Source organism: Hemitrygon akajei, chromosome 8, assembly GCF_048418815.1.
Source record: "Hemitrygon akajei chromosome 8, sHemAka1.3, whole genome shotgun sequence".
In the NCBI taxonomy this organism is placed as follows: Eukaryota; Metazoa; Chordata; class Chondrichthyes; order Myliobatiformes; family Dasyatidae; genus Hemitrygon; species Hemitrygon akajei.
This window is the reverse complement of record NC_133131.1, coordinates 52,556,819-52,581,765: the sequence shown is the minus strand read 5'-3', so window position 1 is coordinate 52,581,765 and position 24,947 is coordinate 52,556,819. Positions and strand designations below refer to the sequence as shown.

Below are 24,947 nucleotides of genomic sequence, written 5' to 3'. Positions count from 1 at the left end.
TGGTTATGGATGTGGTCCCTATCAAATGGAGTACTATGTCCTGAATGATTTTTTTTTTTAATTTTTTTTTTTTTTTATTAGTTTTTCAAAACATTTTACAAAATTAAAAACCCCAAATCCCAAATGAGGAGCATTAATACAGTGCAAGATTAAGCATACAATAACAATATGCTACAAAGGAAGAGAATTTAACAAAAAAAGCACCTAAATTAAAGACAAGTGAGCTTAGCGTCCTCCCCAAGCCCCACAACACAAGAAAAAAACAACAACAACTCCAGACCAACCACCACACAGTATAAAGAGTATAAGTCCGGACAGTCAAACTCCCAGACTGTGAATACACTTAGCAACAGAGGGTAATAATGCCTACTACCAGAAAAAAAAAAGGGAGCTGAAAGCAAGGGACCAAAAAGAAAAAAAAAGAGGAAAAAAAAAACCCTAGTCAAGAGGAAGGTTATGAAAGTACTCGATAAAAGGTCCCCAGACCTTATGGATCTTTAGATCTGAATTAAGAACCGATTGAATAGCTAAGGCAGATTTAGTAGGTGATCTGGTAACAGAGGACGATCGGTCCAGTTTAGGATCCAACCAACAGTTGAAATCACCACCCAATATAAGAGAGTATGAGTTTAAGTCTGGTAGTGAGGAAAAAAACCGTTCAAAAAAGTTAACATCATCAAAGTTGGGGGCATACAGGTTTGCTAGTGCAACTTTAGTGTTATATAGTTTACCAGAAACAGTAATAAAACGGCCATTTGTATCAGATATTTTATTATGGAGTTCAAAAGGAATATTTGAGTTAATAAGAATGGAGACTCCCCTAGCTTTAGCGGCAAAGGATGGATGAAAATGCTGACCCGCCCACTTTGACAGAAGCCGGGAGTTATCAAAACAACGAATATGAGTTTCTTGAAGGAAAGCAATGTCAGCTTTGAGTTGTTTGATATGTGAGAATACCTTCCTCCTTTTAACAGGGTGGTTCAGTCCCTTTACATTCCAGCTCACGAATTTAAGTGCACTAGCCATTATCAATTACTAATGCATAAAAGGCAGCAGGCATATAAAAAGTCAAGCAGTACAATAGCAGTCTGGGAGCAGAGATGTAAACATAGATTCGTAAGGTCAAAATATAAAAACATGTCCTAAGCAATAAAGAGATGTTGGAACTGGAAAATCCGCCCCACCCGCACAACCCAAAACTAGACGGCTACCAAAACAAGTAGCTAGCTCTACCAAAAAAATTAACCCAAATACAACTTCCAGATCTGTGTCATTAACAACATTTCCGTATAAATATTATAGCAAATAGTAACTAGTTTATGCACTAGAAAACATAACTACAGATTAGAACACCTTCTGCAGAAATATACAACTTAATACAGAGAAAATCGGAAGAAAACCAAAACTAACCTACCCGCGAAACATTATAGAAGAATAAAGTAAGAGAAAGGGAAAAAAAAGTAAGAAGGAAAAAGAAAAAAAAGAAGAGGAAGGGGAAAGTTATAAATTCAAGACGAGTGCTTATCAACCATATACAGAGAAGGGAGAAAAAAATTCAGAGATTAGAAAAAAGGGGTGAAGAAAAGAAAAAGATAACATAAATAAATATTTAAAACAAAGGAAAAATAAATCAGCAGTTGAACTGTGAACCGACAAACACTAAAAACTTCAAACCTCCAAAACAAGTTAGAGTTAGTTGCAGAACTCTGTAGGTAAAGTTATACAAGAATAAAAATAGATTACACACACACCAAATCCCGGGAGAGATTGTCAACGGCCCTTAAAGTTTCAATGAATAATGTCCGAGTGATTCAAGTGAATTCCGAGTCTAGAGAAAGTAATTTTACTACGAGGAGTACTTATCCACCATTTTATGAGGTCCGATCAGATTCCGAAGATGGCTGGATAGCCGGAAGACTTGCCACAAACGCTTCAGCTTCCTTCGCTGATTTGAACCACTTATATTTCCCGATATTAAGCTTGATTCGTAGATCAGCAGGGTTACGAAGGGAAGGTTTGAAACCACGATCAAAAAGCACTTTCATTGCGCCTTTAAACTCAGCGCGCATCTTTAAGGTCTGGGGTGCAAAATCTTCCACAAAGCAAATGGTTGTATCCTTGAAGAGAAGCGACCCCCTGCGACGCGCCTCCACAATCAGACTGTGTTTTACCTGGTATTGATGGAAACACAAGATTACTGGTCGCGGGCGGGAGCCCAGAATTCCGGGGGGAACGTAAACTCTGTGTGCCCGTTCGAGCTCGGGCGGCTTTGGAAGCAAATCTTTCCCGAATAACTCACAGAGAAACTCGGCGAAAAACTTCACGGTTGATCCCTTTTCAGTCGCCTCTGGTAATCCCAGAATTCTGATGTTACAGCGTCTGCTACGATTTTCGAGATCCATCATTTTGGAAAGAAGTTTATTAGATTTTTCCTCTAAGCTGGAACAGAGAATCTCCAAGTATCGAACACGACTTTCTAAATCTTCAGAAGTCGAATCGATGCGAGATAAGTGTTCAGCATGTTTGTCCACTTTCTCGTTGATCCGATCCAGTTTGTCTTCTAACTGTTTGACAGCGGTTTTAAATTCCTTTAAGATTTTGTCTCGGAGCTTTCCAAGCGCGACCAGCGTCTCGTCCGACGGGGTCACGGCTTCTTTTCCCCCAGGTTTAGAACTCTTGCGGAAGTCCCCAGCGGTTTTAAATTCCTTTAAGATTTCGTCTCGGAGCTTTCCAAGCGCCACCATAGTTTCGTCCGACGGGGTCACGGCTTCTTTTCTCCCGGATTTAGAACTCTTGCTAGACATTGTAAGTTAGATATATTCACAGGCAAATAAGAGATACCGAAATAATTCCTAACTAAGGTTTAAAAAATTGAGACATTTAGTGCAAAGGTAGCGTCAGTAACGGAACAAAAGTTCGGAGCAGCTAAACAATCGCCATCTTACCGGAAGTCCTCCTGAATGATTTTGAGCTTCTTGAGTGTTGTTGAAGCTGCACCCATCAAGAGACGAGAGTATGCTTGACTTGAGTCTTGTAGTTGGTGGCAAGCTTTGGAGAGTCAGGATTCCTAGCCTTATAGGGTCTTATAGGGTCATATAGCACAGTAACGGATCCTTTGGCACAACTGGTCCCTGCTGACCAAGATTCCCATCTAAACTCACCCTATTTATATGCTTTTGGCCCATATCCCTCTGAACGCCTCCCATCCATCTACACGGCTAGGTACCCTTCAAATGCTGCTACTGTTTCTGCCTATAGCTTTCCCCATCCACCCCCTCCATCCTGACTGCATACCCTAGACACCAAGCACTCTCCGAAAACCTACCCTTCAGATCTCCCCAAACACCTTCCCTCCCACCCCAAACCCATGCACTCCAGTTCCAACATCTCCACCACAAGAAACAGACACCATCGCAACAGTCCCCAGACTCCCCCTGTCCAGGAAAAACAGACCCAGCCTAATAAATCTCTCGCGACAACTCAATCCTTCCAATCCAGACAAGATCCCTGTGAAGCTCCTCTGCACCCTTTTTAGCTTAATCATATGCTTCCTATAGCTTAGTGGTCGCCAACCCGTCGATCGCAATCGACTGGTCGATCTTTGAGACTTTCCTAGTAGATCCCGAAAAAAAAGAAAAATAAATACAGAAATACTGTTGAGAGATTGTTTCTGAGTTGCAGGGTTTTAGTTCCATTCTTTCTGCCCAGTGTGCATGCGTGTCGCTCCCCCGCAGTACACAGTGTACTTCAGTGGTCCCCAACCACCGGGCTACGAGGAAACGATACGAGTCAGCTGCACTTTTCCTCATTCCCTGTCACGCCCATCGTTGGAACTTGAGTACACGCAAGATCATCAGTTGCCTAAATGTAGTGATACCCTCGTGCCAGGGATTACTGGTTGGCCTCGGGTAACCGGTTGCCTTGTGCGGCTGGCGGGAAGTGCCGTTGCTACTGGCCTGGAGTGCGGACAGATGGGCGCCACCTCTAAACCTGTTTACCACACTGAATGTTCATGGGGAACCCGGTGCTAAAATATTCGCAGATGACGTAGTTCGGGCTCAGGGTTTCGTAAGTGGCAGAGCAGCTACCTCGCTGCGATCTACTGAAAGTCATCCCTCGAGACAAACTTCTGTTGGCCGATAGATCACACAAAGGGGACAGGCATGCGTTCTGTCACACTCTTCGTTCGGTCGGCCGCTCTCTCCAGACTGCGACCGCCGCGGCCCCGATATGGGAACAGCCGCACCTGGCCAAGGCGTCTGGCGGCAGGCGGGCGGGAGGCTGTCTAATGAGGCAATGAAGCCCTCAAAACTGCTTCAGTACCCTGAGTCCAAGCACCCTGCATTTAAAAACAAACCCTTTTGTGTTTTTATCCAGTGGGAAAAACGTGAACAAGCGGGAGAGCAGCTAAGTGCTGAGAGCCATGAAAACTAAATTGTGGAATAGACTGGACATAAGGAACCCGCTTCGAGTATCGCTGTATTCCGGTCGTGTTTAACACCCCCCCGCACCCCGGCCAGTCCGCAAGAATATTGTCAATATTAAACCGGTCCACAGTGCAAAAAAGGGTAGTGACCCCTGGTGTTCATACATCATTTCTACTTCCGGGTTGCGGGGTTTTACTTCCGGTTTTTTCTGCTCCGGTGCACATGCGTGTAACTAATCGATTTGGGGTCAATCTTGCCTTTCACTAAGGCCAAGGTAGGGGATCTTGGGCTTAAAAAGATTGGTGACCACTGCTATAGCTGGATAAACAGAACTGTGCACAGTACTCCAAGTGTTGCCTAACCAAAGTTTTATACAACTATAAATCAATGTTTCAACTCTTCTACCCAATGCCTCAGCAAGTATGTTATACACTTCACTTACCACGGTATCTGTGTTTCCATTTTCAGAGAATTATGTACTTTTACTTTGAAAAACAACACTCCCCAGGGTCCTGTTGTTCACTGTACAAATGCTGCCCTTGTTTAACTGCATCACTGTGAACTTGTCAGAGTTAAATTCTATCATCTATTCCCTTATCCCCTTTCTTAATGAGCTATCTCCTGTTGTCAAAGTTCAAAGTAAATTTATTATTAAAGTATATATATGTCACCACATACAACCCTGATATTCCTTTTCTTGTGGGCAATCGCAGTGATTACAAGAAACACAATAGGATCAATGGTCAACAACCAATGTGCAAAAAAAAAACTGTGCAAATACAAAAAGAAAAGGTACTAAATAAATAAATAAACAATAAATATCGAGATCAGGAAATGAAGAGTCCTTGAAAGTGAGTCCAGTTCAGTGATGAGGCGAGTGAAGTTATCCACTCTGGTTCAAGAACCCTTTGGTTGTGGAGTAACTGTTCCTGAACCTGGTTGTGCAAGTCCTGAGGCTCCTGTACCACCTTCCTGATGGCAGCGGTGAGAGGAGAACATAGCCTGGACGGTGGGGTGTCCTTGATGGTAGATACTGCTTTCCTGCGACAATGCTCTGTGTAGATGTGCTCAATGGATGGGAAGGCTTTACTTGTGATGAACTGGGCCATATCCACTGCTTTTTGTAGGATTTTCTGTACAAGGGCATTTGATATTTCCATACCAGGCTGTGATGTAACCAGTTAATAACCTTACAACTGGCTTCACAATCAACTATACCACCTATGTTGATGACACTAACATTCTCATCCAAGTCATTAACGCATACATTACCTATAAAAATATTCACCCACCCCACCCCCCAGAAGTTTTCAAGTTTTATTGTTTTGCAACTTTGAATCACAGTGGATTTAATTTCCCTTTTTTGATACTGATCTATACAAAAGACTGTTTCATGTCAAAGTGAAAACAGATCACTACAAAGTGATCCAAGTTAATTACAAATACAAAACACAAAATAATTTCAAGAGTATTCTCCCTCTTCAAGTCAGTATTTAGTAAATGCACCTTTGGCAACAATTAAAACCTTGAGTCTGTATGGCTAGGTCTCTGTCAGCTTTGCACATCTGGATGCTGCAATTTTTCCCCATTCTTCTTTACAAAACTGCTCAATTTCTGTCAGATTGCATGGGGGTTGTGAGTGAACAGCCTTTTTCAAGTCCAGCCACAAATTCTCAATTGGATTGAGGTCTGGACTCTGACTTGCCACTTCAAGACATTAACTTTGTTGTTTTAAGCCATTCCTGTGTGGCTTTGGGTCATTGTTTTGCTGGAAAACAATCTTCTCTGAGGTTGTAGTTCTCTTGCAGACTGCATCAGGTTTTCTTCCAGAATTTCCCTGTAGTTTGCTACTTCCATTTTACCCTCTACCTTCACAAGCCTTCCAGGACCGGCTGCAGTGAAGCATCCCCACAGCATGATGCAGCCACCACCATACTTCATGGTAGTTTTGGTGGTAGAAATCAGAGAGTGTTATGGGAGTTGCTTTCAGATTGGAGTGCTGTCACCTGCAATGTGCTGCAGGCATTGGTGCTAAGTCCTCTGCTGTTTGTCATACAAGGCATTTTTGATGTGCGGCATACCAAACATAGCATTTAGTCTGATGGCCAAGAAGCTCAAATTTGGTTTCATCAGACCATAGAACTTTCTTCCAGCTGACTTCAGAGTCTCCCACATGCCTTTTTAACAGTGGTTTTCTCTTTGGCACTCTCCCATAAAGCTGCGGCTGGTGAAGCACCTGGGCAACAGTTATACGTCCAGTTTCTTCCATCTCAGCCACTGAAGCTTGTAACTCCTCCAGAGTCGCCATTGGTTTCTTGGTGGCCTCCCTCACTAGACCCTTTCTTGCACGGTCACTTAGTTTTGAGGACAGCCTGCTCTAGGCATGTTTACAGCTGTGCCACATTATTTCCATTTCTTGAAGATTGACTTAATGTGCTCCAAGGGATACTCAGTGACTTGGGAATTTTCTTGTATTTATCTCCCGACTTGTGCTTTTCAATAACCTTTTTTATGGAGTTACTTGGAGTGTTCTTTTGTCTTCGTGGTGTAGTTTTTGCCAGGATACTGACTCACCAGCAGTTGGACCTTCCAGATACAGGTGTATTTTTACTACAATCTATTGGAACACCTTGACTGCACACAGTGATCTCAATTTATCTAATTATGTGACTTCTAAAACCAGTTGGCCCACCAGTGATGATTTGGTGTGTCATATTAAAGGTGTGGGGGTGGATACTTATGCAATCAAGTATTTTGTGTTTTTTATTTCTAATTAATTTAGATCACTTTGTAGAGATCTGTTTTCACTTTGACATGAAAGTGTCTTTTTCTGTTGATTAGTGTCAAAAAAAAGCCAAATTAAATCCACTGTCATTCAATGGTGTAAAACAATAAAAGATGAAAACCTCTGGAGGGAGGGGGGTGAATAATTTTTATAAATACCGTATGACAAACAGCAGAGGACTTAGCACCAATGCCTGCAGCACATTGCAGGTGACAGCACTCCAATCTGAAAGCAACTCCTGTAACACCCTCTGATTTCTACCACCAAGCCAATTTTGTATTAAATTTGCCTACACAGCCTGGATGTTGTAGGAGGGTGTGTAGGAAAATGTTGTCCAGATTAGAGGGCATCTGCCAAAGGAGAGATTGGGCAAACATGGGCCACACTCCCTGAAGTGGTGAAGGCTGAGGGGAGACCCAGCAAAAGTTTACAAGACTGTAAGAGGCATAGATTTTGTATATATTGTGTATATTGCTACCCCAGTACAGCTTCTGGATAGTGATAACTTCCAGGATATGGAGAGTAATTGATTCAGTGATGATAATATGTGATAGCTGGATTTTACCTTGTGGAATATCGTCACTGCCTGACATATGGCATGAATAGTTCCTGCCACCCATGATCCCAGGTCTTGCCACCCAGCATCCAGGTCTGGCTACATTTGGATGAGGAGTGCTTCATTCTCGACTTCCTAATCTGTGTGGATTGGTGATGATATCTCCTCACTGATTATCAACACTGGCACACCTCTATACCCATTACTGTGTGGCACAGGATTGAAAGAAGCTATGGAAAGCTGTAAAATCAGTCATCTTCATCTTGGATACAACCCTCAGTAGCATCCAAGACATCTTCAAGGAGTGGTGTCTCAGAAAGGTGGCATCTATTAAGGATCCCATCACCCAGGGCATGCCCTCTTCTCATTGTTAACATCAGGAAGGAGGGGAGGTGCGGAAACCTGAAGTCAGACACTCAGTGATTCAGGAACAGCTTCTTCCCCTCTGCCATCTGATTCCTAAATGGATATTGAACCCATGAACACTAACTCACTTTCTTAAAATAAAATTTCTGTTTTTGCCCTATTTTAAATCTGTTATATATACTTTTACTTTAATTTTTTTCTTTCTATGTTATCATGAACTGCTGCCACTAAGTTAACAAGTTTGACGACACATGCCGATGATAGAAAATCAGATTCTGATCCATTATTGGAGGAGTTGCTGTCCAAGGGTCAGGACCAAGACCATGCTTGGGAGTTGGGGTTATGGTGAAAGGGAAGGAGAGTCTGGTCACCATGTCTGATTGGAGACTTTGCCACAGATCTTCTAGTGCAAGTGCTCCCACGGTGTTGATGTTCAAAGATCAAAGTACTGTACATGCAGTATATATGTTACCATATACTACCTTGAGACATTCACTTTCAGGCATCATAAACAAAGACTGGCAATAACCTATGTGCAAAGGGAGACAAACTGTGCAAATTCAGTAAATAATAGAGAAAAAATAATACTGAGAATATGAGGGGTCCTTGATAGTGAGTAAAGTCTGTAGGTCAAAGAATCAGTTCAAAGCTGTGGTGAGTGAAGTTATCCATGCCAGTTCAGGAGCCTGATGGTTGTAGGATAATAACTGTTGCTGAACTAAGTGGTGTGGGAATTTGGACTTTTTTCCCTAATGCCTAATGATAGTAGCAAGAAGAGCATTGTCTGGATGGTGGGATTCATTGAGGCAGCATTCCTGTAAATGTACTCAGTGGTGGGGAAGGCTTTGCCCATGCCCAACCACCACTTTCTCTAGTGTTTTCCTGTTCCTAGGCCATGATGCAGCTGGTTAGGATACTGTTGGGCTTGAAATTCTGCCCTGTGTTCGTTTAGGAAGAGAGACAACCAACACCGGAATATTACAAAACTTGGGTTTATTGCAGAATTCGTAACTGGCACAGTGAATCCACGGAGTCGCTGGAGAAGGCGCGTTCTGTCTTCCCCTTACAATCTGCTCTTATTTATACCCCTTTTTCCCCCCAGCACAACCCCCCGCTACATATTAGGTAATATCGGGCACTTGTGTCCATCTTATTGGCCCGATGCCATACACTCACGAGTTACCTGTTTCTTTTGTTTACTGAATCGCGTGACACTAGTAGTTTCGGTGTAGCGGAATCCCCAGTTTCGCTTCCCCCCCTCCCTCGCATTCCGGTCTCCTAATATTACGTGAGCCATTCCTGACCTGTAATGGCAGTCTCGAATTAACCCTAACATTAACCCTAACAATACTTTCCATCTTTAGGAGTTTGACACAGTGTTAGGTGATATGCTGAATCTTTATTAACTTCAAAGAAGGTAGAAGCGCTGTTGTTCGCGATGGCATTTATATGCTGGCCCCAGGACATTTCCTCTGATGTGATAACATCAAGGAATTTAAAGCTACTGACACTCTCTACCTTAATGTCGCAGTTTTGCTGACATTGAGTGAGAGGTTGTTGTTGTGGCATTCAATCAGATCTTCGATCTCCCTCCTAAAGGCTGATTCATCACCACCTTTGATTTGGCTGACAACAGCAAACTTAAATACAGCATAGGAGTCACAGAGTATAAAATGAGTAAAACGGGACTAAGCAGACAGCATTGTGGTGCACTCGTGTTCATGATGATTGTGGAGGTGTTGTTGCCAATCCATGCTTACTGGGGTCAGCTAGTGAGAAAATCAAGGATCCAGTTGCACAGGGTTGTATCAGGGCCCAGGTCATGGAGCTTGATGTGATTCAAGGGGATGATAAAATTGATTGCTGAGCTGCAGTCAATGAAGAGCATCCTGACATGTTCCAGCGCTGAGTGAAATGACATCCGCTGCTGACCTGTTGTGATGGTAGGTAAATTGATGCAGATGACTTCTCAGGTAGGATTGAAATGTTTCATGACCAACTTTTCAAAGCACTTCATCACAGTAGATGTAAGTGCTGCTAGATATTGAGAAAGGTAGCCACGTTCTTCCACGTTCTATGAAGCAAGTGGGTAGATCAGACTGCCGAAGTGAGAAGTTGAAGAAGTCCGTAAACATTACAGTCAGTTGATTAGCACAGGTATTCAGTACTTGACAGGTATGCCATGTGGCCCAGATGCTTTCCCTGGATTCACTCTCCTGAAATATACTTTCATGGCAGCAATCAGAGACTGAGATCACAGGGTTGTCAGGGACTGGTGGTTTGTGAAAGTTCCACCATGTCACCTTGGTGAAAAGGAGTATTAAAGACATTGAGCTTATCTGAAAGAAAAACCTCATTGTCATTTATATTGCAACAAGAAAATCTGCAGATGCTAGAAATCCGAGCAACACACACAAAATGCTGGAGGAACTCAGTAGGTTGGGCAGCGCCTATGGAAAAAAGTACAGCTGATGTTTCAGGCTGAAACGCTTCGGCAGTACTAGAGAAAAAAAGCTGAGCTGTAGATTTGAAAGCTGGGGGGGGGGGAGAGAGAAATTCCAGACGATCGGTGAAACTGGGAGGGGGAGGGATGAAGCAAAGAGCTGGGAAGTTGATTGGTGAAAGAGACAGAAGGCCGTGGAAGAAAGATAAAGGGGGGGGTGGGGTAAGACCGTAGGAAGGTGATGGATGGGCAAGGAGATAACATGAGAGAGGGGCAAGGAGATGGGAAATGGCGAAGGGCAGGGGGCATTACTGGAAGTTTGAAAAATCAATGTTCGTGCCATTAGGTTGGAGGCTACCCAAATGGAATATAAGGTGGTGTTCCTCCAATCTAAATGTGGCCTTTTCATGACAGTAGAGGAAGCCATGGTTGGACTTATTGGAATGGGAGGGGGAAATGGAATAAAATGGGTAGGCTGTGGGAGATCCTGATTGTTCTGGTGGACAGAGTGTAGATACTCGGTGAAGCAGTCTCACCAATATACCAGGGATAGGGTTCCTCTCATCTTCACCTACCACCACACCAGCCTCCATATCCAGCACATAATTTTCAAAACTTCTGCCACCTCCATATGGATCCCACCACCAAACACATCTTTTCTCACCCCCCCACATTCTGCTTTCTTCAGGGATCGCTTCCTACGTGACTCCCTTGTCCATTTGTCCCTCCCCACTGATCTCCCTCTTGGCACTTAGTCTTGCAAGCGGAACAAGTGCTACACTTGCCCCTATACTTCCTCCCTCACTATCATTCAGGGCCCCAAACAGTCCTTCCAGGTGAGGCAACACTTCAGTGGTGTTGGGGTCATTTACTGTGTTCAGTGCTCCCGGTGAAGCCTCCTGTATATTGGTGAGACCCGATGTAGATTGGGAGACCCGATGTAGATTGGGAGACCCGATGTAGATTGGGAGACCCGATGTAGATTGGGAGACCCGATGTAGATTGGGAGACCCGATGTAGATTGGTGAGACCCGATGTAGATTGGTGAGACCCGATGTAGATTGGGAGACCCGATGTAGATTGGTGAGACCCGATGTAGACTGGGAGACCCGATGTAGATTGGTGAGACCCGATGTAGATTGGTGAGACCCGATGTAGACTGGGAGACCCGATGTAGACTGGGAGACCCGATGTAGATTGGTGAGACCCGATGTAGATTGGTGAGACCCGATGTAGATTGGTGAGACCCGATGTAGATTGGGAGACCCGATGTAGATTGGTGAGACCCGATGTAGACTGGGAGACCCGATGTAGATTGGTGAGACCCGATGTAGACTGGGAGACCCGATGTAGACTGGGAGACCCGATGTAGATTGGTGAGACCCGATGTAGATTGGTGAGACCCGATGTAGATTGGTGAGACCCGATGTAGATTGGGGAGACCCGATGTAGATTGGTGAGACCCGATGTAGATTGGTGAGACCCGATGTAGATTGGTGAGACCCGATGTAGATTGGTGAGACCCGATGTAGATTGGTGAGACCCGATGTAGATTGGGGAGACCCGATGTAGATTGGTGAGACCCGATGTAGATTGGTGAGACCCGATGTAGATTGGTGAGACCCGATGTAGATTGGGGAGACCCGATGTAGACTGGGAGACCCGATGTAGATTGGTGAGACCCGATGTAGACTGGGAGACCCGATGTAGATTGGTGAGACCCGATGTAGACTGGGAGACCCGATGTAGACTGGGAGACCCGATGTAGATTGGTGAGACCCGATGTAGATTGGTGAGACCTGATGTAGATTGGTGAGACCCGATGTAGATTGGTGAGACCCGATGTAGATTGGGGAGACCCGATGTAGACTGGGAGACCCGATGTAGATTGGTGAGACCCGATGTAGACTGGGAGACCCGATGTAGATTGGTGAGACCCGATGTAGATTGGTGAGACCCGATGTAGATTGGTGAGACCCGATGTAGATTGGGGAGACCCGATGTAGATTGGTGAGACCCGATGTAGATTGGTGAGACCCGATGTAGATTGGTGAGACCCGATGTAGATTGGTGAGACCCGATGTAGATTGGGAGACCGCTTCGCCAAGCACCTATGCTCCGTCCGCCAGAAGAAGTGGAATCTCCCAGTGGCCACCCATTTTAATTCCACTTCCCATTCCCATTCCGATATGTCCATCCATGGCCTCCTCCACAGTCGTGATAAGGCCACGCTTACGTTGGAGGAACGTCACCTTATATTCCATTTGGGTAGCCTCCAACCCGATGGCACAAACATCAATTTCTCAAACTTCCAGCAATGCCTAGGCCCCTCTTCACCATTTCCCATCCCTTTTTCCCTCTTTTATTTTCTCTCCTTGCCCACCCACCATCTCCCTCTGGTGTTTACCCCCCCTTTTTTTCCTTCCATGGCCTTCTGTCTCTTTCACCAATCAACTTCCTAGCTCTTTGATTCATCCCTCCCCCTCCAAGTTTCACCTAATGACTGGTGTTTCTCTCTCCCCTCCCCCACCTTTCAAATCTACTCCTCAACTTTTTTCCTTCAGTCCTGCCAAAGGGTTTCGGCCCAAAACATCGAATTTGCTTTTATCCATTGATGCTGCCTGGCCTGCTGAATTCCTCCAGTATTTTGTGTTTGTTGCTGTCATTTAATGTTGTTTGGTTTTGCTTTGCAGGTTTTTAAACCCTGCCACAGTTACTGAGATTTCAGGTTTAGTCTGGAATTGCTACTGATGTGGAGGGAGTTCCAGGGAGATTGAAAGCTGGGAGTTTAACCCTAAGAGTCAGTGAATTGTACAGCACCTTTGGCACAGCGTCAGTGCCTGATGTCTGCCTGAGCTATTTCCATTTGCCCTTCATTATGTATCCTATCCCTGTACCCACCTAAATATCTTTTTTAATGTTGTAAATGTAGCTGTCTCTACCACTACCACTGGCAGCTCATTCCATATGTGGAAAACTTATAATTTTAGACTCCCACCCCGGGAAAAGACTAAATTAATTACATCAATATCAGGACCATAAAAGCTTCATATTTTGACTCCAAATTCTTTTCACCATGTACAAGGCAAAAATCAAGAGCCTGAAAGAATATCCACCTTGTCTGGATGAAACACCCTGCTTGACTGAATCTCCGCCATCTCAGTAAAACTTAATTCCCTCCAGCATGGCGTCACATTGGCTGCAGGGTGTACCTTGTGCAAAATGCACTACAGTTACTTGGCAAAGCTTCCCTGACAGCAACTCCCAGACCATGATCTTCATCACCAACAAGCAAAAGGACACCAGGGGACACCACCACCCACAAGTTTCCCCTCCTACACACACCCTGCCAACTAGGATAACTTTTCCCAGTCTTTCATTATCAATTGTCCTTCCCCAACAAAACTGTTGGTGTATCTTTATCAGAAGGACTGCAGTGGTTCAATCAATCACCACCTTATAAAAGGATGGTAAATGCTGCCTTTATCCTATAAATGAACTTGGGAGGGGGAAAAACACTTTAGCTCCTTTATCAATGTTCTTCCTTTCATTGCATCGTTAGAAGTGACAATCATTAATGAGCCATTGTTTGTTTCCATTTTCAGCGTAGTAGATGAAATGGTTAATTCCCTTGCACAGTGAGAACCAGTCAATCTCTTACATTAATGAGCAATTGTTTGTTCCCATTATCAGTGTAGAATAGTGGTCGCCAACCCGTCGATCTTGGAGACTTTCCCAGTAGATCCCCCAAAAAAAAGAAAAATAAATACACAAATACTGTTGAGAGATTGTTTCTGGGTTGCAGGGTTTTAGTTCCATTCTTTCTGCCCAGTGTGCATGCGTGTCGCTCCCCCGCACTACACAGTGTACTTCACTGGTCCCCAACCACCGGGCCGGAGGAAACGATATGAGTCAGCTGCACCTTTCCTCATTCCCTGTCACGCCCACTGTTGAACTTGAATACACGCGAGGTCATTAGCCAAGCACGCCAGGGATCACTGGTTGGCCTTGGGTAACCGGCTGGCGGGAAGTGCCGATGCTACCGGCCCGGAGCGCGGACAGACGGGCACTGCCTCTGAACCTGTTTAGTACTCCGAATGTTCGTGGGGAACCCGGTGCTAAAATATTCACAGACCTCATTCAGGCTCAGGGTTTCATAAGCAGCAGAGCAGCTACCTCGCTGCGATCTACTGAAACAAACTTTTGTCGGCCGATAGATCCTACAAGGGGGGGCGGGCACGCGTCCTAACGCACTCCTTGCTCGGTCAGTCGCTGTCTCTGGACTGCGACCGCCGCGGCCCCGGTACGGGAACAGCCGCACCTGGCCAAGGCGGCGGGCAAGCGGGTGGGAGGCTGGAGCTCGGGCCTGGAGGTTGTCTAATGAGGCAATGAAGCCCTCAAAACTGCTTCGGTACCTTGAGTCCAAGCACCCCGCATTGAAAGACAAACCTGTTGAGTTTTTTCCAGCTGAAAAAAACGTGAGCAAACGGGACAGCAGCTGAGAGCCACGTCAACTAGATTGCAGAATTGACTGGACATAAGGAACCCCCTTCGAGTATCACTGTATTCCCGTTGCGTTTAACACCCACCCCCCCCACCCCCCCGTCGGCCGGTCCGCAAGAATATTGTCAATATTAAACCGGTCTGCGGTGCAAAAAAAAGGGTGGTGATCCCTGGTGTTTATACACTATTTCTGCTTCCGGGTTGTGGGGTTTTATTTCCGGTCTTTTCTGCCTGGTGCGCATGTGTGTAACTAATAGATTTGGAGTCGGATCTTGCCTTCACTAAGGCCAAGGTAGGGGATCTTGGGCTTAAAAAGGTTGGTGACCACTAGTGTAGAAGATGAAATGGTTCATTCCCTTACACAGTGAGAACCAGTCAATGTTCTGATTAATTGACTGATTAGTAGTAAATAAGCTGTGCATCTTAGAAATCCAGGTAATATCCATGTCCCTCAGTGGAGGCAAACCTTTATCTCACGGACAGAAGGGGCAACAAATGTTTTCCTGCCAGTGAGGCATGGCGAATTAGAGGAATAAAAATAATTTTGAGGGTTGATGGCTGTCTCAAGGAATTAGGTAGCTTGTGTTGTAAGTATTAGCTCTGCCAATCAGAAGCAAATACTCGGCTGTAATCCTAACACACAGACTGCAAGGTGACTGCAGGGAGGCTGAAATAACTACTGGGATAGAGATAGCTTAGATGTCCCAGTTAAGGTGCTGTAAGGATGCACAGGAATGGAATGAAGTAGTTTATGGTACAACTTTGGTTTTATGAATGTATAATTTAAATTGTACATTAATGAAGTGTTCTGTGACTTTACCATAATTGTCCTTGTGAATAATCAAGCGGTATTACAATAATTTTTAGCCAGCAGGACCTGGCTCTGGAATTAAAGATAAGCTGGAGTACCCAGTGGTGCAGGTGAGTTGGACCGACGCCACAGTGTATTGCCAGTGGAAGGGGATGCGATTGCCCACAGAAGAAGAGTGGGAGTTTGCTGCTCGGGGAGGTCTGGAAGGTAGGAACTCACAGCACTGACGCTAGGTTTAATTTTCAACAGCATGTTTGATTTCATCAGAAACTTTGTTAAGCAGTTGACAGTGCAATCAAAAATAAATCTGAAATAAACAGGAACTGCTGGAAAACTCAGCAGTTCCCACAGTATATTTTGGGTTTAAAAAAAAGCGCTAAGGTTTCAAATCAAAGGCCTTCCATTGGAACCAGGTTTTAAGTTGCTGACAAAGGAAGTGGGTGGTAGGACAAGAGGGATGGTTTATGATGGAGTTGACGAGTGTAGAAATGAAATGAAGGCTTTGTGAAAGTGAGTGCCCACTAGGTTAAAGAATGAGAAAAGACATGGAGGAGATGTGAAAGAAAAGAAATAAATATATGAAATAAAAACAGAACAGGCTGAAGAATTCAGCAGGGCAGGAGAACTGTGGAGAGAGAGAACTAATGTTTCAGGTTGATGAAAGATAGAAACATAGAAAACCTACAGCACAATACAGGCCCTTCGGCCCACAAAGTTGTACCGAACATGTCTCTACCTTAGAAATTACTAGGCTTACCTATAGCCCTCTATTTTACTTTAGAACTTTAGATCTTTAGAACAATCAATGGATATTTACTACCAATGGCAGGAGTTTGCTTTAAATGAATGTGTGAAATTGCCAGCAGAAAATAATCTTTTAAAACAGTATAAATGTTGGAAGGGTGAGGCACAAAGCTGGAATGATGATTGTAAGAAATTGCCCAATTTGTAGTCCAGCAGCTTGTGATATGGTGGGTTAAAAGATGTGGTGTTGGTCTTGACCTCTGCTGGAAAGGTTGAGAGGTCAGTGGAGTGGAGAATTAAAGTGGCTGCCATCTGAAACACAGTCATGTCTGCAGCCTTTCTCCAGAGCTGTTGCAGTCTGATGTGGGCTTTCCCGATATAGAGGAGATTGGACTGTGTGCACAAGTTTACTAATCTTGAAATGATTTTCCTCAATTGAGAATACATGTAATGGTGTTAATATTTCCCACCTGGCAATCATGGAATTGTACAGCATGGAAAGCTTCATTTATCCCAGAGCTGCCTATTTGAAAGCATTTTTTCTTATTACAATAAGAAAGAATTTGGCCCACCAAGTCAGTGGCAAGTCTTTTCTCTTTATTTTTCCTACAGTCCTGCAACCTATTCTCTCTCATATTGCATCAAATTCCCTTTGATTCGTTTTCCATTTATCTGCATAAGGACCAGTTCATGGGTTGTGTGAGGAAACTGGAACAGCTGGAGGAAACCCAAATGGTCCCAGGGAGAATATGTAAATCTGCAGCACTCCCATCAGGAACACAATGTTCTGCACAATCTCTCATGCTGTCCGACCCAGACCACAGTCACTCAGCCCATTCGCTTAAATCTATGTCACTGATTGATGACCCGTACTGGATTTCTCCCCTGCCCACTCCCCTCTCCCCTTGCCCCTCCCCTTCCCTGTCCCCCTCTCCCCCACTTCTTGCCTCTACCTACCTCTTTCTGTCCCTTTCAAAATCCCATCCTCCACCCTCTTCTCCCCTATTTAACCTGCAGGAACCTTGTTGTTTGGAACGGCTGGAGTTTGATGTGGGCACTTGGCTGATTCAGTGTGAGCAGCTGTATGCTATTCCTTTGCACTTCTCAGCAGCGCTCTGGTCACCATATATGGCAGTATTCAGGAAAATGGTCCACTTGCATTGTTGCAGGATACCCATTGCGATCCTCCAGCATTTAATGCCTGCAGTGTAGTTTAACTCTTCAGTAGAAGCATGTGAATTTCTAGGCCATACACTTTGCTCTGTAATTGAAAAATTATATTTCTTTCATCTTTGTTTTCAGGTAGAATATATCCATGGGGGAACAAGTTTCAGCCTAATCGCACAAATCTTTGGCAGGTATTATTTTGAGTGATATTGACTGTAATTAGAACCTGAGAAAATTCTGTGTGTTATCCGTAGAGTATTGAGCATTAAAGGTCATTATGGATAGTTCCTGGTGCAGGGAGTGTGATGTCTACCTCACCCCTGGAGCTGATGACTCAAGCTGGCATACAACAACTTGAGTCTCTTGCCCAGGTTGCAATTCTCATACGCTTGTTCAGATAATGAATAATGTCAGACTGTTTGACCATTGAACATACAGCAAATCTTAGACTGGGAGTCAGTAGCAGACAACTGTAGTGTGCTGTCAATCCCATTCGCAATCCTAGTTCTCATGCTTCTCATTCTTCAAAATTCCTGAATATACTTAGACTCTTTCTGTTTGCTCCTGGAGGGATTGTAATGAATCTTGGTAGTTTCACCTGCCTGAAGATCAGAACTGTATTCCAGATACCATCTCATTGAAACCCTGAACAAGTTAAGGCCACCAGTTTGACTCATACTTCTCCTTGAATCATAATACACCTGCAAAAAAAAACTTAACTATTTACTGTCCTAATCATTTTTTGTATTAGCGTATTACCCTTTTGTGTTTCATCCACTAAAAATGTCCAAATCTCAAAATTCCTGGAGCCATTACTTCTGATTCCTTGTTCTTACAACCAAAGTGAGTTGCCTCCTAGTTCCCCACATAATGCTGCACTGGTTACTGAAGGTTCTTGGGCTCAAGAGGACTCGAAGGAGAAAAGCACATGCTGAGTAACTATGGCTGACCGATCTACTGTTAGTGGTGAGCAGTTGTTGAAAGTGGTTCAGAGTGTCAAGCACCTATTTGCTACATCTTATAACAAACAACAGTTAACTCAGTGGATCAATCATAAATGAGTGTATTTTACTGGCAGTAAGGGAAGACAGCATAGTCACTCCTTTATACACAGGTACTGCTACTGTGCCTCAGTTGAAGGTCAGAGCGCATTTTGTTTGCTTAATCATTATATTGGCATTCTTCCAGTAACGCAATTGCTGGTCTGCAGTTTGTCAAGGACTCGGGTTCCATTGGCATAGTGTTGCACGAACACTTTTAGCAAAGCACTAAGCTGCAATACAGGTTCCATTTTGTTGCAGACAAAAATGCCACTTTGCTACTGCAATAAAGTAAATTTCCACAAGTGGAGCAGGTACTTGAATGTGGTTAGCATGGATGTTCCTCAGTATTCTGTGGGTTTAATGAGGTGGATTGATGAGTATCGGGGGCTGTGTACAGTGGGGTTCTGTGTTATCTGCTGAAGAAAATCAGTCAGATTGGTCAGACAACGTTGGTTGCCTTTGATCAGATCCTGCTTTCCAAGAGATCATTAATCCTGTTGTGCAGAAAAGTTATCCATTAACTTCCTTACTACTGATATTGGGCTCCATAATTAAACTACTTTTCCCTGCTACCTTTCTTTAAATGCAGGACCACATCATCCCTCTTCCAGTCATCTGTTTTCCAACTTGTGGCTTGCAAAGACTTTTTTAAAAAAATTCCAGCCAGAATCAAAGCAATCTCTTCCCTTGCCCTGTATTTGCTTTTACTAACTTTTAATGTTCATATGCATAAAATGACTTTATAGTTTTCTCATGTGTCACACATTTGTGCTTTCCAATTTTCTTTCTGAATCTATTTACTACAGGGAAAATTTCCAGATCAGGACACAGCAGAAGATGGTTATCACGGTGCATCTCCAGTAAATGCCTTTCCACCACAGAATCCCTATGGTGAGGTGCTATTTACTCTCTGCCTCTGGAATATTTTTACAAACTTTACAAAAGAACGTTATCACAAATCTTTACTCATCCGTACAGAGGCCAAAGGGCCTGTACTGTCTGTAATGTCCTTGCATTGTTCTCTTGCTTTCAGTATTTCCTAGTCCCTGACATACCCCTCCCATTCCTCAAATGTAAAACTGTTTAAATTAAATGTGCTGATGTTGTGGTTTATTGAAATGTTCTTTAAAATGAAGTGTTTTTATACCTGTACGAAGTTCACATTTTGGTGGCTGTGCTAAGTTTGAAAGTGATGTATAATTTGGACCTTCTGTGCTCTGCACTCAGGCCTGTATGACATGCTGGGAAATGTATGGGAATGGACTGACTCAGAGTACATCCGAAAAGGCCAATCGGTAAAGGTTGGACCTCAGAAGATGTATGCTCTGCGTGGATCCTCGTGGATCGACAGTGTCGATGGATTGGTTAATCATAAAGCACGGGTCACGAGCAGGTAAAAGTCAACTGCCATAAAACAGTGCTCTGACATTGATCTTTTGCACTCTGTTGCCCTGCCAGTGCTGGGTATGTGTGCAATTCTATGAACACTAAGCATCCTTTATCTTTTCTCAGTGTGATCACTATTGGATGGTTTGAAAATCTTTTGAATTGTTCTTGTACTTTGAAACTCCCAGGCTTTTTTGTTTTTTTTTCTTTAACTAATGGCAACTCAAAAGCTCTTTTTGCAGACATGAAGTAAAGCACATAGACGAAGCCAGATCTTGAACTTTGGTCAAATCCAGGGCTCAGCATGTGCTATGTGCTCCTGACCTTTAATTGATTTCCGGGGATTATTGCCCTTGAAAAGCTGGTGGGTCTTGTGAAGGTGCTTCTGTACAGAGCTGGGAGGACCATTAAAGCACATTGACCATTGCTGGTGACAGCAGGGCAAGGGGGGGGGGGGGGGGATCAAACCAGGTGACGATTTTCAGGCAAGGTATTGCCATGTGCCAGCTGCCTTTGTTCTTCCTGGCAGCAGAGGTTGTGGGTTGGGACCGTGTCTTTGAGGAAGTCAGTGCAGACAGCGGCTGCACTATGCTGATGGTGGACAGAGTGCAAGTGTAAGGAGAAAGAGAGAATGCTGAACAAGTGATTTTCTTCTGCATTTATTTGAAATATGCCCAGCTGAGAGAACAGATGCTGAGGTTTGGTTCATCTTGTGAAAAAGGTCAAATTTTGGCTGATGTAATACACCAGGAGAGACAGCTGGCATTAAGTCTTGGATATTTGGTGGAATAGTATCTGCAGTCTCTCTGAAACGGGCTAAAGTGCAGTCACTGCATAGACTGAAGGGCAGTCTGCTTTTAAACAGTAGCACATCTTCCCGACAGCATGTTTGTGAGATGGGTGATCAGGCTACACAAATCATTTCATCCAGTGCCAGCTCAGTAGATGGTTGTTCTCTGTGATCCTTTGGACTTACGGTGTGCAGAACATTAAAATGATAGCTATAAACTAATTTCCATCTTTGTTTTCAGAATGGGAAATACTGCGGACTCGGCTTCCGATAATCTCGGATTTCGATGTGCTAAAAGTCTGGCTCCATCTCGTCATAAACAAAAAGAAAAAAATAAAACTGAACTCTGACAGAATTGAAAAAGTGCAAAAGTAATGTGTATTTTTGTATATTCACAACAATCTAACCAAGACTGAAAGTGAAAGTTACAGATGTGGAACGTGATAATGCAGTTCTTTTGTAAGTGATAAAATTTGGATATTAAAAAAAAATAATGGAAAGGGAAATTAAATTTTACTTAGCAAAATATGGAAAAATTGTTGTATTTCAGAAGATGTATTCGTTCTTGGCTCTAAACTGAATTCGCTATTCTCGTGGACACATAATAAACTATCCTGTGAACAGCTCACATTACATACCATCACAAAAACAGACTCGTGTGACTAACTTCACACTAACCATGATGCCTATTTATTTGCCTGCATTAAGCCTGTATCTCTCTACCCCTTTCCTATCCAAGTACCTGTTCAAATACCTTCTTAAACTTTGAAAATGGGCTTGCCTCTACATCTCGTCTGGCAACTTGTTCCAACCATTCATCACACTGTGTTGAAAAACCTCAAATCTCTTTAAAATTTCTCCCCTTTAACCTTGAACCTGTACCCTCTAATTGTAGATTATCCTTCTGTGCCCCTAATGATTTTATAAACCTCCATAAGATCACCCCTCACCTCCTACATTACAGTGAGATTAGCCGGACTGTCCAATGGCCCCCTGTAACTACAGCCCTGTATTCCATGCAACTTCCTGGTGAATCTCTCCTGCATTTTTTCCTTAGCTGCAGTGACAGGAACTTTACACAGTACTCCAAGTGCAGTCTAACCAGAGTCTAAGGCCGATGCAACACGATGTCCCAACATGTACTCAGTGTTACAGTCAATGAATGCAAGCATACCAAATGCCTCTTTCACTACCCTGTCCACCTGTGTCACCATTCTCGGGAAGCATCCCAAATACTTCCAATGTTCCTAAAATCCATGCCATTTACACCATGTGTTCTACCAGAGTTTAAAATCCAAAAGAGCATCACCTTGCATTTGTCTGCATTACATTACATCTGCCACTCTCCACCTCAGTTCTATGTACCTTTGCACAACCGTCCTCACTATCTACAAGTATAACAATTTTCAGGTTGGCTGCAAATTTACTAATCAGACCATCACCCTCACACATTCTGAACAACAAAGCCCAGCACTGATCCCTGTAGTGATATAGACCATAAGGCGTAGGAGCAGAATTAGGCCATCTGGTCTTTCGAGTCCACTCAGACCTCCAATCATGGCTGATCCTTCTTTCTCCTCCTCAACCCCAGTTCCCAGCCTTCTCCCCGTAACCTTTGATGCCATGTCCAATCAAGAACCTATCAATCTGTCCCTTAAATACACCCAACGACCTGGCCTCCACAGCTGCATTTGGCAATAAATTTCACAAATTCACCACCCTTTGGCTAAAGAAGTTTCTCTGTATCTCCGTTTTAAATGGGCGCGCCTCTATCCAGAGGCTATGCCCTCTTGTCCTAGACTCTTCCCACATAAGAAACATCTTTTCCACATCTACTCAGTCTAGGCCTTTCAACATTCGAAAGATTTCAATGATATTCCCCCCTCATCCTTCTGGATTCTAGTGAGTACAGACTCAGAGCTATCAAATGTTCCTTGTATGATAACCTTTTCATTCTTGTAATCATCCTCGTGAACCTTCTCTGGACCCTCTCCAATGCTAGCACATCTTTTCTAAGATGAGGGGTCCAAAACTGCTCACAATACTCAAGGTGAGGCCTCACCAGTGTCTCATAAAGCCTCAGCATCACATCCTTGCTCTTGTATTCTAGACCTCTTGAATGCTATCATGGCATTTGCCTTCCTCACCATTGACTCAACCTGCAAGTTAACCTTCAGTGTGTTCTGCACAAGGTCTCCGAAGTCCCTCTGCATCTCAGATTCCTGGGTTTTCTCCCTGTTTAGAAAACAGTCTGCACATTTATTTTTACTACCAAAGTGCATGACCAAAAGCCTTTTTGGTCCTTTAGTGCCCTATAGAGCCCAGCACTGATTGCTGTAGTGAACCACTTGTTACAGATTTTCAGTCAGAGAAATGGCCAGATGGCAACTCTTGGACACCACTTCATACATACCCCTGGACAGTGCCCCTCCGGCCCTTGGATGTCACGCAAACTAACTAAATTAACGATATCTAAATAAACTAATCTCTTCCACCTAAACATAGTGCATTCTAGGCACCCACCACTCTGAGTAAAACAAAACTTGCCCTGCATATCTCCTTTGAATTTACACCTGTAACCCTCTCACCATAGGCTTGTAATGAGTTAGCTATCACTGTGAATGCAAACTAACAGCAGCATTACTCTACAATGCATGAGGAACAACAATGAAAAGGCCATTTCCAGTAAATAATCGGGTCTAGGATAGATATTATTTGGGTAAACACAAGAAATCATAAAAGTTTGAGTGTTTCTTCCAAGGGAAAATAAGATAACTACCTGTATGAATCCTAACATCCCCGTGTAAATTTAGTGTTCTCCAGAAAGCAATAATTTAGCTCACATCATTATAAATAGAGTGAAATCATATTGACAAAATATTTTAAACTATAACAAAATAAAGAAAAAGGCCCATCATTTTATTTATATATATCTCTATATCATGCACGTAATCGTTCCTGTTTGTGTCACTTCGTTTACTCATGGTACTGAGGCAGTTCTGCACCGAAGGACTGGTCCAAGCAAAAACCAAAATAAATAAATTTCCACACAACATCAAAGGAAAAAGGCATCAAACTTTTACCATCGTGTGCTGGCTAGCTGGCTGGCTGAAAGTTCTCTGCAGATTCTCCATGAGACCATAGTCTGCATGAGGATTGTCCGACATCTCTATCAGTTTGTTTCTGTGAGTGTTTCACCATGTTCCTCAGCCATGTTTGTTGTCCATCTCCATTCTTTCTTGAAACGCCTTCCTACCTGCGCTTTCTGTATAAAATAGCTACATGTTCTTTTCGTGGGCATCTTATTGGCCAAAATGTTAACAAGACAAATCCTACTGGCTAATTCAACAAGTTTAAACAACATTTTATTTTAAAGAGCAAAAATTAAATATGCTTATATAATTAGGTAAAGGAACACATTTTGTATTGCTTTGCATTTTAAGGAGATCTGCAGAAAATAAAATGCCCAACAGCATAACTGAACTAAAAATAACCTGTGGGGGAGGCACAACCTGTACAAAAAGGACAGGTTACACCTGAACTCAAAGGGATCCAATATCCTAGGGGGCACATTTACTAGAGCTGTTAGGTAGGGTTTAAACTAATTTGCCGGGGGGGGGGGGGGGTGGGAGCCCAAGTGATAAGGGGTAAACAGAAATAAATAAAAGATAGCGTGCAACAGAGATTATAGCTAGAACAAGCAGGACATGAGTTACAGAGCAATAGAGGTGTGGTGCAGTTAAAACAAAAAGCAGCAAATACTGGACTGAAAATGTTATGTTTGAATGCATGCAGCATAAGGAATAAAATGGATGATCTTGAAATTCAGCTACAGACTGGCAAATAAGACGTTGTGACTATCTCTGAAACTTTGTTAAAGGATGGTTGCCATTGGGAACTGAACGTCCAAGGATATACGGTGTATC

General features: G+C 43.5%; 1 protein-coding gene across 2 annotated transcripts in view; it reads left to right on the top strand.

The window, feature by feature from the left end:
• sumf2 (sulfatase modifying factor 2) overlaps positions 1 to 24,088 on the top strand; it is a 60,684-nt gene extending 36,596 nt beyond the window's left edge. For both annotated transcript variants that reach the window (XM_073053876.1, XM_073053877.1), the window contains exons 5-9: positions 15,948 to 16,098; positions 17,938 to 17,993; positions 19,652 to 19,736; positions 20,073 to 20,238; positions 21,263 to 24,088. In XM_073053876.1, coding sequence (XP_072909977.1) covers positions 15,948 to 16,098; positions 17,938 to 17,993; positions 19,652 to 19,736; positions 20,073 to 20,238; positions 21,263 to 21,371 — 567 coding nt within the window. In that variant the 3' untranslated portion in view covers positions 21,372 to 24,088. The remainder of the gene's footprint in view (positions 1 to 15,947; positions 16,099 to 17,937; positions 17,994 to 19,651; positions 19,737 to 20,072; positions 20,239 to 21,262) is intronic.
• Positions 24,089 to 24,947: the final 859 nt, after the last annotated feature.